This window comes from Mus caroli, unplaced genomic scaffold, assembly GCF_978045245.1.
Source record: "Mus caroli unplaced genomic scaffold, Mus_caroli_1 scaffold_7, whole genome shotgun sequence".
Taxonomy (NCBI): Eukaryota; Metazoa; Chordata; class Mammalia; order Rodentia; family Muridae; genus Mus; species Mus caroli.
The window spans coordinates 37,482,808-37,497,609 of NW_028227262.1; the positions used below are offsets into that span (position 1 = coordinate 37,482,808).

Consider the following 14,802-nt stretch of genomic DNA (forward strand, 5'->3'; position numbering starts at 1 on the left):
ACTCCCTGGGGACATCTTGGAAAGGGAAACATTTGGTTCTGCATAAGCTTTAGATCTAATGAATCAAATTCAGGGTATGGGCTCCACTTCCTGGATTTTATGAGCCTCCAGATGGTTCTGATGAACAGTGAAGTCTGACAGTTGTTTGAAAGTGGTTTTGCTACGCCCTCCCCTATTCTGCTCTGAGAACGGCAAACAAATAGTATCTGATTTTCATTCCTATTTTCCCCTTTCCAATTGGATTTCTGTCCAACAATGAAAGGTGCGTGCTTGTGTGTGTGTGTGTGCACATAAGCACTCATATGTGAGAAGACAAAAGATCACACTCTTACATTGTTACTTCAAAGACGTCTTCTTTGCTCTTTGACAAAGGGTCTCTCACTAGAACCTGGTGCTCACCAATTATGCTAGGCTGTCTGGCCAGTGAGTCCTGGGGATGGTCTTATCTCTACTTTTCCAGCATTGAGATTACACATGTATGCCTCCACATGTATTTCTTTTCATTAATATGTGTGCTGAGGATTGAATTTAGGACCTTGTGTTTGTGCAGATCTGAGCTATCTTCCCAGGCTCTCAAAGTGATTTTTATTTTTAAAACTTTAAAATAAATTTAAAAATATGTTTATTTAGTTTCTATGTAGTCACATCTTTGCTTAAGTGACATTTTAATGGATTTTAAACTATCTCAGAAATAAAAGTGAGCAGTTTTCCCATTGTGTCCAAGGAACTGCATCATTATGGCTATATGTTAATCTGCTACCACTTGTAACCTCTTCTCCCTTACTCTGTTGTGGCCACACTATCTCTGGCTAAGCCTTTTAGTCTGCCTTCTCACACATATTTCTCACATTGCAGCATTCTATTCCTTAGGTCTCTTGCTTCCCATTTCTAGCATCTTCTCTCCTACCATCTCTCAATCACACATTGGAATTTTTGCATGCATGATTCTTCAATCCTTATATATCTTATAGTTGCATGCTAGGTGGTCAGTTGTGTGAGATGTAGGATTGCCATTGTTTTAATCTCCATTCTGTATCTCCCCACTGCCTATGACAGTATTTATCCTAGGAAGGATATGCAAGGAAAGAAAGAATGACAATTTGCCGAGTAGCCAGTTGCATACAATTCTGATGAGGGATCAATTAAAATAAAGCAAAATGAGCAGGCATAGGGACTCCCACATCATTCTCTAGTTACTAAGGAACAGTAACTAATTCAGTAACTAACAGTGATAATTCTTATGCACATGGGAAAGTCACACCTGCTAAAAATTTAACATTGGTGCTGAAGCATGTATGCTGAGAAACACTAATAAAGCAATTTAATCCCCTTTCCTAGGTGTGATAATATATTTCTGCAACAATATAGGTCAACATACTCCTTGACTCTATGCCTTGAATCTTGGATGACTACATTTGTACCACTGACACCAATGAAAAACAGACAGGCCACACTGCGTTGATTTTGCTCTTAGAATTTATCATCATCATCATCATCATCATCATCGTCATCATCATTTAGATTTCTGAGACAAGAGTCGACTATTGTAGCCCAGGCTAGCCTCAGACTGGCTGCCATCTTGCATCAATTTTCCAAACTCTAGAATTATAAATTTGATTCTAACTTTTGATAACTAAATTGTGGATTTACCTTCTGAGAGTTTCTTTCTTTTCCTTTCTTTCTTTCTTTCTTTCTTTCTTTCTTTCTTTCTTTCTTTCTTTCTTTCTTTCTTTCTTTCTTTCTTTTTTTTTTTTTTGGCATAATTTCAGCTGCCTCTTTGGCTTGTGCCTGTAGTCATGCTTGGCACGTGCTAACGGGCTCTATTATGCTTAGATGCCAGATCACAGGCATCTGGATAGCAGTCCTTAAAGAGGGAGAACTCCAAGTGTAAGTAAACTCCACAAGCTTGACATGTGAGTTAGAGAAACAGCCAACAGTGCGTTCATTGCTTCCTCTACTCACAGCCTACTGTTACAATTATTTTTATTTTTATTATTTTTGGAAACCTTCGAATACATTCCACATTTACTTCAATTCATTTCTTATCTTTGTCTCTGACTGTGACTTTCCAACATACTTCTCCCTTGAATTTGTATCATGATCACACTTGGGGTCCTCATGATCCCCAAAGCAGTCCACCTTGTGTTTGTCATCCTCGATTCCATTCATTCTTGTACCATGAGCATAATTTCCCTCCCTTTGATGAGACACAGAAAGGACTGAATGAGACAGTGAGCATGATGATAAACTTTATCTGTCAACAGGACTGGACTACTTGACTCCCAGATGTTTGGTAAAATATTATTCTGTGGATACTTGCAAAGCTATTTCTAGATAAATTCAATACCTCAGAGATTGAGTAAAGTAGATGGTCCTGCATATAGACCACCGTAACCCAAGTTTGCAAGTATTTCAGCCAAGGACCAAAGTAGACATAAGAATGGTGTGAAAGTGAATGCTCTCTGTCTTTAACGGGCACATTGGTACAAGGAAGTAGCTGCTCATTCAATCTCAACTTCTATAGAAAAATGGAGAGATGACACAAAATGTTAGTATAAGGTAATAATTTGCGAAATAGTTTGGCATTGAAATCAGTTTTTTTTAAAAGTATTGCTATCAAATGAGAAAGGAAGAGGTAACAGTTCCATTCAAAAAGAATCTTTAAATCTGTTATCACATAACTCATTATGAATTTGAATCAGAATAAATGTAGGATTTCTTAGAAATTTAGACTAATGTTCACCCTCAATGTCAGACCCTCAAGATGACGCAGCAGGTAGAGGCATTTGCTGTCACTTTTGAAGATTTGAGTTTGATCTCAGAAACCTACATAGTGAAAGAAGAGAGCTGACTCCTGTGAATTGTCATCTGACCTCTGTATGCATGTATTTCTCCAACCACCTTAATAAATATATATATATAAGGACATAAAAACCCAGTGCACACAATTCTGTCATTATTATCATCATTACTAAGGTATTATTGGATGAATGGTTGTTAGCTCTTCATAAAGCCTGGACCAAATTGCATGCTCAGTTCTATACATGGAAAAGCACATTAACAGGAAACATGCATCCACTTTATACCAAAATGCTTATACCAGTTAAGAAAAGGATCTATCAGGACTTACATTGAGCTGCAGTTCATCTGTCCACTGCCCAATGAGACGATAACCAGGATTGGTGGTGTTTGTTGTCTGGTACTGGAAGATGTCATATCGTCCCGGAGCATCACCATTTTTGTTAAACATCACTGGGGTTCCAGCACTACCTGAAGGAGACAAGAAAATACCAGAATTAGGAAGTAGTCAGATGATCTGTAGCATCCTCTTCAGCTCATAGTAGGTCATCTCTACAGAGTGTGCACAGTGATCACAGAATGTAGAAAGATGTCCTGTCTCTTCCTTTGAATGGTTTTATTCATGATCTTTCAGAAGCTTTTCATTCTAAGCCCTTCTCCTTCTAAGTAAGAGAGAATCTATTTATTAATTTTCAGAGACAAACTTTTTTTTAATATCATTCTGTTGCTAACTGTAATTGCAATACTCATGATGGCAATTGTTACTTTTGTTTCCATTTAAGATAACATTTTAGTCAATAAAGACTAACATCAAAAATAGTAATTTTAAAAATGATACATCATAATAATTAAGCAAAAAATAATTCACTTAATGTGAATTTCTGTACTGAATGAATTTAAAATATTTCTTGTGTTTATTATTTCTAATTTATAGAAAGCTGATTTGAAGTGAAAATTTTTCTCAAGGAAATAGGATGAAGAAGACTCATGATTAGACAAACAAACACAAATACCAAGAACAAACCCACGATAAGGATCCAGAGACAGAGCAAAGGTTTGGGTTAGTGTAGCACCATGCTGAATGATATAACATCTTAGCTAGGACAAAGGGACATCTAATGCACAGACCTTCCTGTGGTTACCAATTGCAAGATTCTATGACAGAGCCAGATATCAGAAAGGGGAATCAGAGATTGTGATGGGAAGAATAATGGTCCCAACATATCTTTTCTATTGTGATCTTTATGATGTGGCAGAGTTTAAGGCCACATAAAGAGAAATTTTTGTATAATGTGAGTTGGCCCAATGTCCTTATACTAGTCTACATGAGAGACAAGGGGAGCCAAAGGCTGTGTGTGTGTGTGTGTGTGTGTGTGTGTGTGTGTGTGTATGTGTGTGGTGTGTTATGAAAACAGGAGAAGTAGATGGAGACATGCATTACAAATGCCATGAGGTCCAGAATCTAGGAAATTGAAGGAGTGGATTTTCAGTCTGTAGAAGGACCTAGACTTATATTCATTATTACTGATGTCCAGGGAAAGATATGGTGCTCTTTCATACTGTAGACCTCCAAGGTCTGTTGCAATGGCTAACGTGTTGGCAAGGTTGAAACACCTGGGAATAGGGAACCTTAGTTGAGAATGTTTTTCCATTGGATTGTCCTGTGAGTATGCTCTGAGGCATTTTCTTCATGGCTAATTAATGTAGGGAGTACAATCACTAGGCAGGTGTGCCTAGGCTATATAAGAAAAGAAGTTTAATGTGAGCAGGCCAGTAAGCCATATTCCTAAGGGCTAGCCTCTGCCTCTGTTCCTGCCTCTAGTCTCCTGTGCTGATCCCTTGCCTTGGAATCCTTCGGTGATGGGTAAGCCAAAATAAACATTTTCTCCCTCTAAGTTGTTTTTGGACATTGTCATTATCACAGTCACAGAAAGCCAGAGTAAGGCATGTGTGTATTAACATGTTAGCTTATAGCTATATATGGGGATGGGTGTCAGGTAGGAAGCCAAAATAAAGCTGGCAGACACATACCACTCAACTTCCTCCTTACAGTTAAGATGTTTAAGTTCAGTGAGGAAAAATATCATCTGTCAGTGATTCAGAAAATTAAAACCCAAATCATCTTTTAGTAACTGGACTTTTAATCTTTGAGGATAGATTCAAATTATGGGTTGGTTTCTAAGTATCTTTCTGAAGTTAGCAAATTATTTAATTTCAGCCAACTATCTATCACTACTGAATGCAATAACACAACAGTATATGCACTTCTGCCTGTGCCATGACATAACAGCCACCCAAACAGTAATGCTAAAATTAGTTTTGTGTATGGGTGTGCTTGGATGGTTATATGCAACATTTGTACAAGTGTATGTGGAAACCAGAAGAGGGCTTTGAACTGGAGTTACAGGCAGTTGAAAGCCAATCAGTGTGGGTGCTGGAAACTGAACTTGGCTCCCCTGCAAGAGCAGTAAGCACTCTTAACTCCCGAACTATCTCCCCAGAAAATTTTTGAAGAGTTTTTATTTTGTCAGTGTTTATTTCCCTATATTTCAAGAATGGAAATAACATGCAGCTTCCATTAGCCAGACAGACGCTTTTGTTTCAGTGCACTCCTGTTGCTCTCCTGAGATCCAATTAGAAATTTCCCATGTCTAGGATCTTTTTTCTGTTTCCCATGCAACAGTACAGAACCAACAGTGGCAGTTGGCACTAGAAGCTTGTAAATACTCCTTTGGTCTCACAAATTTGAGTCAATGTTTTGTGGATAAATAAACCATTTCATTCTATTGCATACTAAGACATAATCACCAGAGACCTTAAAAATCTTTAATACAAACTTTTTTAAACGTATTCTTTGAGGATATAATACAACCACAAAATTTCCCTTTCTATTGCCTTCCCTTTCTTTCCCTTTGTTCAGCTCCTCCCATGCGCCCCAAGTTGCTCTCTCTAAAATTCATGGACCCTTCCTCCACTTTCATTGCTGTCACACAGTTTTACCAAACAGCAGCAACAAATGACACTTGATACGACAGAGAATTTTCAACATGGGTGTCCTGCTTTTAACAAATAATCCAGGTATATAAGGACAAAAGATGAAATTTGATGTTGCATATCATTAGCAAGAAATGAGAACCCTATTACGGTGCAATAAGACATTGCTATTCAGCTGCCCAGTATTTCCTCTCAGACTGGGTGCTCTGATTCTTACTGTGCTTTATTCTGACTACTGCATCTTTTATTCTTTATGTGGCTGGAGGCTTTTGCACCTTCAGAGAGGAGAGAGAAAGCATACCCGAGGCCTGGAGCTCAAACAATCTCATGTTCATCAGCTCAGTCTTCATCAGAACAGGACACATGGCCTTATCTTTCTTCCTTCTCAAAATCATTGTGAGGGAAAATGACTCTTGTCATACCTTTTCTATTCCTATTAAAATCCACGTTAAAAATTATAGCAGAGTGCATGGATACTTTATCTAAATGATAATTTCTAATAGTGTATTGTGTAGCTTTGGCCTTCTGAAAGTATTCTTTAATGAAATGGGCTTATTATTTCCAGGATGTTTTTTCTCCTTCTTACACTTCCTTTGACAGTACCTATCCCAGAACTTATTATAAAGGAAAATAAGACTCTATTTAATGGACTCTGAGAACAGAAAGCAATAAAGCAAAAGTTCTGAAAAGAGGAAAGAAGATATCAGGGAGGAGGTATTAACTGCAGAGATCCTACAGGGTGTCAGGACCATAACATAGGAACACTAAGGTAATAGAAATATGGATACCAGTCAGAATGGATCAGAGATCACAGAAAGGTGGGTAAATGACCTTCATAAGAACTTAATATAAAGTTTATAAAGGAATATATATTTTATTTTGTTTTTAAATTGTTTATGTGTATAAAAGACAAGGAGAAGGAAGAGAGGGATGTTTGTGCATTTGAGAGCAGGTTCCTTGGAGGCCAGTAGAGAGCATAAAATGCTCTGGAGCTAGAGTTATAGGCAATTGTGAGAAACCCAACACTTGTTTTTGGAAATGAACTGAGGGTACTAAGAGCATGACAAGAGAGGTCATCATAAAGGTGAGCATGAGAGAGGTCTTAAAGGGAGAGAACTTTCCATTCCAATAGGGCAAAAGGAGTTTCTAATTCCTAAAGAATTTTCATTTTTGTGTGGCTCTAAACCATGTGATCTAGATTGGCTTACCTTATCTGCCAGAAGTTACAAAGCAAGACGGCAAAGATTTAAGGTTCTAGTGAACTTGCCTACAGGGACAAGGCGTTGGTGTATGTGTGGAGTGTTTTACAGGTAAGGGCACAACCCAGCACACTTTCTAATCAACTATGTCTAGAGAGAGAACTGAGAGAAGTGCAGGAGAGAGAGAGAGAGAGAGAGAGAGAGAGAGAGAGAGAGAGAGAGAGAGAGAGAGAAGAAGAAGAAGAAGAAGAAGGAGGAGGAGGAGGAGGAGGAGGAGGAGGAGGAGGAGGAGGAGGAGGAGGAGGAGGAGGAAAGAAAGAGACAGACACACAGGAAGAGAGACACAGAGGGAGACAGAGAGAGAGGAGAGAGGTGGAGAGAAGAGAAGGAGGAGGAGAGAGAAGAGAGAAAAGAGAAAAGAGAGAAGGGAGAAAAGAGAGGGGCACTAGAGGGTCTATGATCTAACAGGGAGCAGAAGAACAAAAAACAGTTCAGAACGTAGCCAAGTCTGAAATCTGTGCTGGACCTCAATGTGTGACAGAAACCACTTTTCTTGGAGAACAGAGAAGCTGATCTGAGGATCCTGACACTCAGATGACAAAACTATTTTTTTGCATAAAAGCATTTACCCAAAAGGTTTTCTCTTCTCATTTTTCTTTGCCATGTAGCACCCAAGTTTCTATACTTATTCATATTCTGTTAATCTTTCTGCTCAACAAGCTACCCTAACCTATATTCCTAAAGCCAATGAGAACATGGTTTCGATACTTCAGCCTGGCTAGTGTAGATAGCTGTTTCTAGATCCATTGCATCAGCAAAGGTAACTTGGAATTATTTGTATAAATAATTGGCTGTCATGAAAACCTTAGCTTTGTATATGACCAGAACACTTACTTTTATGAGTGTAGCATCTTGCTTTGCTTCTGACATGGCAGGTACTATAAAGTTTGTTCTTTATAGTGCAAATATATCAAAAAGACCACTCAGTAATCAATTTCATTATATATTTTAGAAATTCCATAATCTCCTCACAAACTATTCTCAGACATATTTAGATAAATTGCACATGGATCTCACTTCTCTAGGGAGGAAAGCAAAATATTTGAGGCATTGTGTTTTCGCAATATTCACCTGGATCCCATTTCTTTGCTAGGAATAAGTAAGTCTAGATACAGGTGTAGTCTTGACTAGATTAATTAATTAATTAATTATACAGTGATTCATAGTTTTATAGCCCAAACTCTTTAAAGTTACATTAGGAAATATTTTCATTTAGGCCTATTAATTAACATAGAGAGAACTAGAATGTGATTGTACTCAGGTCTCTGCATATATGTGTATATATATATATATATATATATATATATATATATATATATATATATATATATGGTGCAGAAAAAGGTGACTGGGGTGAAAAAAATCTCTAAATTAGCTCCCACCTGTTTCCCATTCACCTCATGAGGTTACCTACTTGGAGACATTGTACTGATTCTTTCTAGATAGTACTACCATTAACTAAAACAACGCTTCTTTGAATGTGAAGGTCAGAATTATGAAGTGTACTCTACTGGTCTACAGAAAAGCTCCTAGGGGTAAATGGAATTTCCTACCAAAGCTATGGAGAAGTACAACCAACCATACTTAACAACCAAAAGACCAGACAAAATCTTTGTTACTATGCAAAAAAGAAGGCTGGATTCTTCATAGCAGATTAGAAAAAGATGTGAGTTATAGAATGGTCCTTGCCATATGGTAGTTTTAAAGTGTGAACCAGATATTTTCTCCTTTTGGACATTGATTAATTTGTCTAAAATGAGAAACATAAATAAAAATATTTCTGAACGGTGTTCTGGTTCTTTGGACTGAAAATCATATTTCTAGTAAGACCTTAGCACTAGGTATTCATATTCATTTTGAGATGCCATCAATCACTCTTTCACCTCTAGATAGACAGATAGCATGAGCCATACATACATATGCATATCTGCTTGCATATCATATCTATTTAATATTTATCTGCATATGTACATGAATTCATGTTGATTCTGCAATTTTCATCATACACAATTTCTATTAATCTATTTCCCTGACACACATCTCATTATAAATAATATAATTAATATTTTCTCTGTTCTATTTTATGTAAAAGCTATCATCAGAGTTATGGATTTCTACCAAATGCATGTTTACTACCTACTCTGGTTGACTTTTATTGTTGTGTGATTGATTTTTGTCATCTTGACATAAGCTAGAGTTAGCTGGGAAAAGGAGCTTCAGTTGAGAAAATTCCTCCATATTATTCTATGCAGGCAATCATGTAGGGTATTTTCTTGATTAATGGTCAATATGGGACGACCTAGCACACTGAAAGTGATGCAACCCCTTGGAGGTATTCCTGTGTTTTATATAAAAGAAGCTGGCTGAGCAAGCCATAGGGAAACAAGTCAGTAAGCAGCACTCGAATACAGTCTTTCCCTCCAGATTCCTGCCTTGAGTTCCTGCCATTACTTTCTTGTATAGTGGACTATTCTATGAGATACAATCTAAATAAACCCATTTCCTCCAAGTTGATTTTGGTTTTTCTGGTGTATCACAGCAGCAGAAACTGTAACTAAGACACTAGATATGTACAATGCCTGAATATGGTAATTGTTATCACTAGTGTTTTATAGTAATATTATTTCTCCAAATTACTTGTACATATTTTTCTTCTTAATTGCTTTTATTATTGTTATGTTGGTCATTTGTGATACAGGTAGAACTATTTGTTACAAACTACTGAATTTTACATTGCACACACAATGAGCTTTAATTTAATCCCTTAAAATTTTGTATGCAAAGCATAAAGACATCAAAAGACTCATACTATAGGAAATGTATTATTGCAGACCCCCCTCCATGTGTCCTGCACTATTTACAATTTATTCATTTTCTCCATTTACATTTAATAGTCTCCTTTTGGTAATTTATCACAGCAGGGTTTTGTAGATTGAGGGGTGAATCATAAACTGAGGTGTTTGTATTACAAATTTCAACTATCCTTTTTTATCTTGGAACCATCCATCTCCTGTCTTTTTACCTTTCTCTCTGTCTCTGCCTCTGTCTCTCTCTCTGTCCCTCTTTCTTTTCTCTGTCACCTACACTCATTAAAAGAAATAAAATGGCTTCATGTAGAAAACCTAGATTCCAAGAATAGAACATATCTGTACTGGCTGGTTTTGTGTCAACTTGATAAAAGCTGGAATCAACAGAGAGGAAGGAGCCTCAGCTCAGAAAAGGGCTCCCTGAGATCCAGCTGTAAGTCATTGTTTTTGTTTTCAATTAGCAATCTGTCTGGGAAGGCTCAGCCCATTGTGGGTGGTACCATTCTTGTGTTGGTGATCCTGGGTGCTATAGGGAAGCAGGTTGAGCAAACCAGGGGAGGCAAGCCAGTAAGCAGCACCCCTCCATGGCTTCTGCATGAGCTCCTACCTCTAGGATGTGCCCTGTTTGAATTTCCATTCTGACTTCTTTCAATAATGATAAACAATATGGAAGTGTCAGCCAAATAATTCCTCTTCTCTCCAACTTGCTTTTTTGCTCATGGTGTTTTGTTGCACAAGAGAAAACATAACTAAGACAATACCACAGCCCTCTAGTATGTAGTCCTTTGTTCTCTTTTGTAAGTTTCATTTTTCACTATCCCCACAATTAACCAAGTTTCGATCTTACTTGAGTCAATGGCATAGCCATCACGTAATTTCTGTACCTTATGAAATAGGAAATAATTGCTTAGCATTGCCAACACTATGGACATTGGAGTCTTACCATTGAAGTTAACATTGCGGATATACTTCAACAACTTCTTGCCCCCTGCTTGCTCCATTTCTGGGCACACTCCCCGGTAGTCAGCACACAGATCCTTATTCATGTGATGAAGGGCATGTGCCATGGCATAGACAGCATCGATCACAAACTGTACTTTACCCTCCTGCTCATAATTAGAGTCTTTTCCAATTCGCTCCTGTCCTGCACATTAAAACAAGAAACACACAAAGATCGGTGTTGAGGGAGATGGTACACTTCCATTTCCTTTTGATCATGTATGAAGATAACAATCTTCCATAAATCAAAAATGCAAGCCACATAGCCATTCGAGGCCATCAGGTCCTATTTTTCTAAATTATGGAATTTTCCTTTGGAGGTTGTCACACTGACTGTTTCATTAGGTAGGCCTCAGAAGCAGGAATTCAAAGGGGCTTTTGTCATGACAGCTTTTGTCATGAGCCAACATGGTACCTGCATGTTCCACAGCACCAAGGGTTTTATGTTTTCTATCTTACTCTAAGGAGAGGTGAGGGGTCTATATTAGAGTCTTTAATGGTTGTTTGCTCTGTAAGGGACAATGTGGACAGGACAGATAGGAACACAAAGATTTTCAAGTCTGACCTCATTATCTATCCCAAACATGCATTCTTGGTGTGTTCCTGTGCACATTATGATCGTTACTAAAGACACGGGTAGTCAGAGCAAAAACTGGCCCATTATTTGTCTTTCACTCTCCACTGTCACACACAGAGATAGAATGTATGGAACAGTCTTACCAATTCTACCTCAGACAATCCACAGAGTTTTGGGTATACTGCCAATGTTTGTGCTTTATTATCTCTATCTGTCATCAGGATGTGAGGCTTAGGGCCTCCAATCAATGATTCATTCTCCATGTTTATCTCTGCAAATGGCAGAGCTGACAATCACATAGAACACTCATTCAGACTTCTCTCCAGTCCTCCACTGCCCATAGAATAGGAAGGAACCCTCTTCCCTTGACCACCCGCAAAGAGGTGTCATTCTTCAGCTTGCCCCATCTGCCCATTCCTGATGAGAGCTGACAAGGGCTCAGTTATTATGCACATTGGAAAAGCTACTCAGCTTCTCTAATTTCAATTTTCATTTTGTAAGTTGTATATTTTTAATTTTGGAGATTATAATATAATCATATCATTTGCCCCTTCTCTTTTCTCTTTTTAAACTCTCCCATATAACTCTCCCAACTTTCTTTCAAATTCATGAGCTCCTTTTTCATGAATTGTTGTTAAATGCATATATGTATGCATATATTCCTAAATACAATCTACTCCATCTGCATAATGTTATTTGTATGTATGTATTTTCAGGGCTAAACACTTGGTATTGGATAGACAATTGCTGTACTTTTCCTTGGAGAAGACTATTTCCCCTGCTGTCAGCATTACAGAGTCGCCTGTAGTTCTTTGTGTAGAACTGAGGTCTCAGAGGCTTTCCCCATCATCTCTTGTGTGTCCACTGTATTACCCTTTTCCAGCTCATGTTTATCCAACCATTTTGGTAAGACATTATGGGTAGTTTCTGATATCACCAAAAGACATATAGTAACATCATTTTTTCTTTTGCCATTTCTTCCATATATGTATGAATTGTTAATCTCCCCTGACTTTTCGCACATTCTTTGTCTTCTTTTGCCAGGAAGACCTATGTCCTGGCTTCTGCCCTTTATGATTGAATTTTCTATTTCACATGTAAGCACAAAGTTCCTATACTTTGCCTACCAATCAAATTAAACATTACAAACTTCTATTTTATTCCTATGGTCAGCATTTATCACAATCTACCTATAGGTTTCCCTGGCAATTTGCATTTTTTCTATCTCCATGACAAAGAAGAGCATTGAATATCTAGCAGATTCTAAATAATTTGTGTGTTATATCTTCAGATCAGGTGGTTGGCAGGTGCCTGTAAACCCAGCACTTGTGAGGGAGAGGTGGTAAATTCAAGATTTTAAAGCTAACCTTGCACAAATGAGACCTGTTCTTAAAAAGGGAATGGATGAATACATCATAAAACAGATGACTTTATTTTTTAATTATATTCATGAATGTATATGTGTATATACTTGAATGTATGCGTGTGTGTGTGTGTGTGTGTGTGTGTGTACTTCTTTAGGCACTGGTGACTACAACTTGCAAGAGTTGATTCTATCCTGTGACACAGGACCTAGAGATCAAACTCATTAGACTGTAAAGCATGTACCTTTGCTTACTGGGACATTTTGCTGGCCCACAAGTAGATAAATGATAATTTCTCTAAGCACATGATATCATGAGTCTTGTCCCGATGTGAAAAAGAGGTATCCAATGATTATGCTTTGCTTGACATGAACATTTCTTATTGTTTCTTAGGGCACATTTGTGCTATAATGAAGCAGTATAAATTCCATCACCTCAAACATTCTTTCTGAAAACACACAGAGGACTCATAATACGTGCTATGTTAAAATAAGTTTTAGGTCTCTTAACTGAGAAATTTTCTCGAATATTTAATTGTTTTCTCCATATGTCAGAGTTTTAAATCTAGATCCTCAATCTGTTGCTCCAGTTATCCTAGAATCATCTCACTAGTATTTTTGTAGGCCAGAGTAGCCTAGAACTCATGTTGATCTTACTTTTTTGACTTCCTAAAATGCAGGGATTACAGGTGTGATCCATTATGTCCAGAGAAAGTGTTTAATATTATAAAGTATAATCACCATTAAATTTAGCATGTCTATGTAAATTTATGTTTTCCTCTGAAGAGTACACATTGATATTTCATGTAGTAGATAGTTAATTACATTATAAACCTACATTCCCATCACATGTAGATAAATCATGCTCACTGCCTCCTGCGTGAGCTGTAAACTATATGTAGAATAGAATAGGCTTTTTTTTTTCCGTTTAAGAGAAAATCATCACAAACTGACTGCTATTGTCGAGATGAATTAAAGAGTTTTACCTACTCTTGACTCTTTTCTCTAATTTTCCTCTCAAGTAAATTCCTAGCTCCTAATGATAGTGCAACGGATAATTATTATTGTTGTCACTGCATAATAACTAATAGTGCTCTCAAGAATGCCCTAAGAACATAAAATTCATTACAGTGTAATGAAGAGCCATGTTGTGTGTAGGGTGTGTGTGTGTGTGTGTGTGTGTGTGTATGTGTGGCTGTGAGTGTGTGTTTCTGTGGTGTTTGCATGTACTATTTTTGACCAATTTTTGATTGGGAGATAGATTCTGAAACATGGAACTGCCTTAGCAAGGGTAAATGTATCTCTATTGGTGATGAATACTGACAAACTCCCCTCTAGAGGAGCTGTATCACTTTGCTACTACAAGACAGGAAATGTTTTGTTTCCTCCCTACCACACCAGCAGAAGAGACTGCAAAATTTCATTATGCAATCATCAAATATAGAAGGACAACTTCCAACTATCTCTTTATTTATGATTTTTTTCTTTGTGTGTGTGTTTGTGCCATATATACACATAGCTAACAACAGAGACCAGAGGAGGGCATCTGATATTTTATTCTCACACTTTTTGCCTTGTTCCTTTGGAAGAGGACCTTTCACTTAACTGAAAGCTATGCTTGGAATTAGCAGGCCCTAGAGCATCTTTCGTCTTTGCTCCACATAGCTCTCCGGTTACAGTTATGCACATGGTTATGCTTAAATTTTGAGGATTAGAACTCAGTTCCCTAGGCTTGCACAATGAACACTTTACCCACACAGTCATATCTGCAGTCCATTGCTTGCCATTTCCTCATATGGAAATTCTAATATCTCTGTATGAAAAAGAATTCCAGTTGTTCACAATCTAGACAATTGCTACAAAAAAATTAATTCTTATTTCCCCCTCTATTTTTTAAACGATGTATTCATTATACAGATAAGAAATCAATTGCAAACATTTCCTCTAGTTTGTAATTTTCTTTAATGTATCTTTTTACAAATAAAAAAGTTATTCATTTTTATA

General features: G+C 37.4%; 1 protein-coding gene across 2 annotated transcripts in view; it reads right to left on the reverse strand.

The window, feature by feature from the left end:
* Positions 1–14,802, reverse strand: part of Grm7 (glutamate metabotropic receptor 7) — an 891,604-nt gene that overhangs the window by 289,954 nt on the left and 586,848 nt on the right. For both annotated transcript variants that reach the window (XM_021164769.3, XM_021164768.3), the window contains exons 6-7: positions 10,803–11,003; positions 3,131–3,270 (exon numbers count right to left, since the gene is read on the reverse strand). In XM_021164769.3, the coding sequence (XP_021020428.1) occupies positions 3,131–3,270; positions 10,803–11,003 (341 nt within the window). The remainder of the gene's footprint in view (positions 1–3,130; positions 3,271–10,802; positions 11,004–14,802) is intronic.